Source organism: Geospiza fortis, unplaced genomic scaffold, assembly GCF_000277835.1.
Source record: "Geospiza fortis unplaced genomic scaffold, GeoFor_1.0 scaffold72, whole genome shotgun sequence".
NCBI classification, from domain to species: domain Eukaryota; kingdom Metazoa; phylum Chordata; class Aves; order Passeriformes; family Thraupidae; genus Geospiza; species Geospiza fortis.
The window spans coordinates 939,496-941,118 of NW_005054338.1; the positions used below are offsets into that span (position 1 = coordinate 939,496).

Here is a 1,623-nt window from a genome sequence, read left to right on the forward strand (position 1 = left end):
CTACATCAGAGCATTTCATCCTTCTCCCAAGCTGATTTCCTGTAACTTCTGACTTTAAATAAAACACATAACTCAGAGCAAATTCCATGTTTTTTAGTGCAAATATTTCAATCCCCGCGCACAGAATTAGCACTGTATTTATTCATGTGTGTTTTAATTACAAATTAAAACAAATTATTAAAAACAAAATCCTGACTGCTGCTGCTGCCAGTCTGATTACAGGAAACTCCAGCCCATTTCTGACCCTGCCAAACCAAGTTAACCCTTAATGCACTTGGGCTGCTTCACGTGGTGATCACTGAAACCTTGTGCAACTGTAGAGCCCAACAATTTCCAGAGGTGGTGCACAGCCACCGTGCAGGGAATGCTTATCAAGCATCTAAAAGTGATGCTACTCAAAAAGAAAAAAAAAAATGTGGGAGAGGATGAAATTCAGCAGTTTCTTACACCTATCTGTTGTGCAGATTCTACCACAAACCTGCCTAAAATGGGCCACTTAAACATAACTTAGAGATGCTTACCTAAAACCCCAGCAAAGGAAAGCACTTCAATAAAACTGAATAAAAAGTGACACCACTGTAGGAAGTGGCACAACCTTGTTTGCACAGCCCTGTAACTCCAGTGACAAAAGTATCCTGAAAAGCTCCTCAGTGACATTATGCAGCCAACAAAATAAAGTTGGCCATTAATATTTACCTGCACCTTCTCCAAAATGTGTCCTTCACCTGATGTTTGACCAAATCCACCTGCACTGAGGCTTGCAGAGGCAACTTTATGATTATTGAATGGTATGAGCTGCATTTTTAAGCTGTTTTCTCTTCTTCCCCCTCTCCTCCCCTGCCAGTCCAGAAATCCCTGGCACTGTTCAGAGCCAGGCACAGGAAACTGGAAATATGGACTGCAGAAGTTTTGGATGAGCAGGACAGCTCATTTCCTGCTGTTAAGAAAAATGACAAGGTGTGCAGTGGAGAAGATAAATGGAACCAAAAACGTGACGAAAACAGGAGAAAAGATCATTATGAAATATTTATTAGAAGGTTTATTTTTAGGACCTGTTAAAAACATTACAAAATGAACTTTCATCTTTTGATACTGCTGCCTTCCCAAGCCAGATACCCCAGCGCCTTGCAGAATAGTAAACATTCGGTTTCTGTTCTGCCAGTTTAATCATTAGTAAAACAGGTCAGAAACACGCTTACTTTGAGCTGCAATTCTGCTGCTTTCAGCCACACTGTCTTCTTCCATTATTAAGCCCAAAGACTTTTGCGTCAAAGACGGAATACTTTATTTTTTTCTTTTTTTAGCGGTATGTGAGAGCACGTAGCTCTTAGGCTGAGAGGTCTGAATTTAGAAACAGGGTGAGTGCCGCTTGCCGGACTGCACAATAAAGCCACTTTTCCGAGCACACCGCGATCTCCCGAGGGCTGTCCTTGCAGGGGAGCCGAGCTCCCTGTGCAGACACCTTCCCGTGGGCGGCTGAGCCGCGAACAGCTCCGGAGCCGCGCTGAGCCTGGAGCCCCAGCTCGGCCGGCCCGCAGGAACCGCTGCGGGGAGCCCCTCATCCCACACACGGCCCGAGCCCCCGGGAGAACCGAGGGGCCGCGATGCCCCGGGCCGCCCCTC

General features: G+C 45.7%; 1 protein-coding gene across 1 annotated transcript in view; it reads right to left on the reverse strand.

The window, feature by feature from the left end:
* PROS1 (protein S) overlaps nucleotides 1-1,592 on the reverse strand; it is a 21,430-nt gene extending 19,838 nt beyond the window's left edge. The window contains 1 exon segment of the mRNA XM_014307569.2: nucleotides 1,200-1,592. Within this exon segment, the coding sequence (XP_014163044.2) occupies nucleotides 1,200-1,245 (46 nt within the window). The 5' untranslated portion in view covers nucleotides 1,246-1,592.
* Between the last annotated feature and the right edge of the window lie 31 nt (nucleotides 1,593-1,623).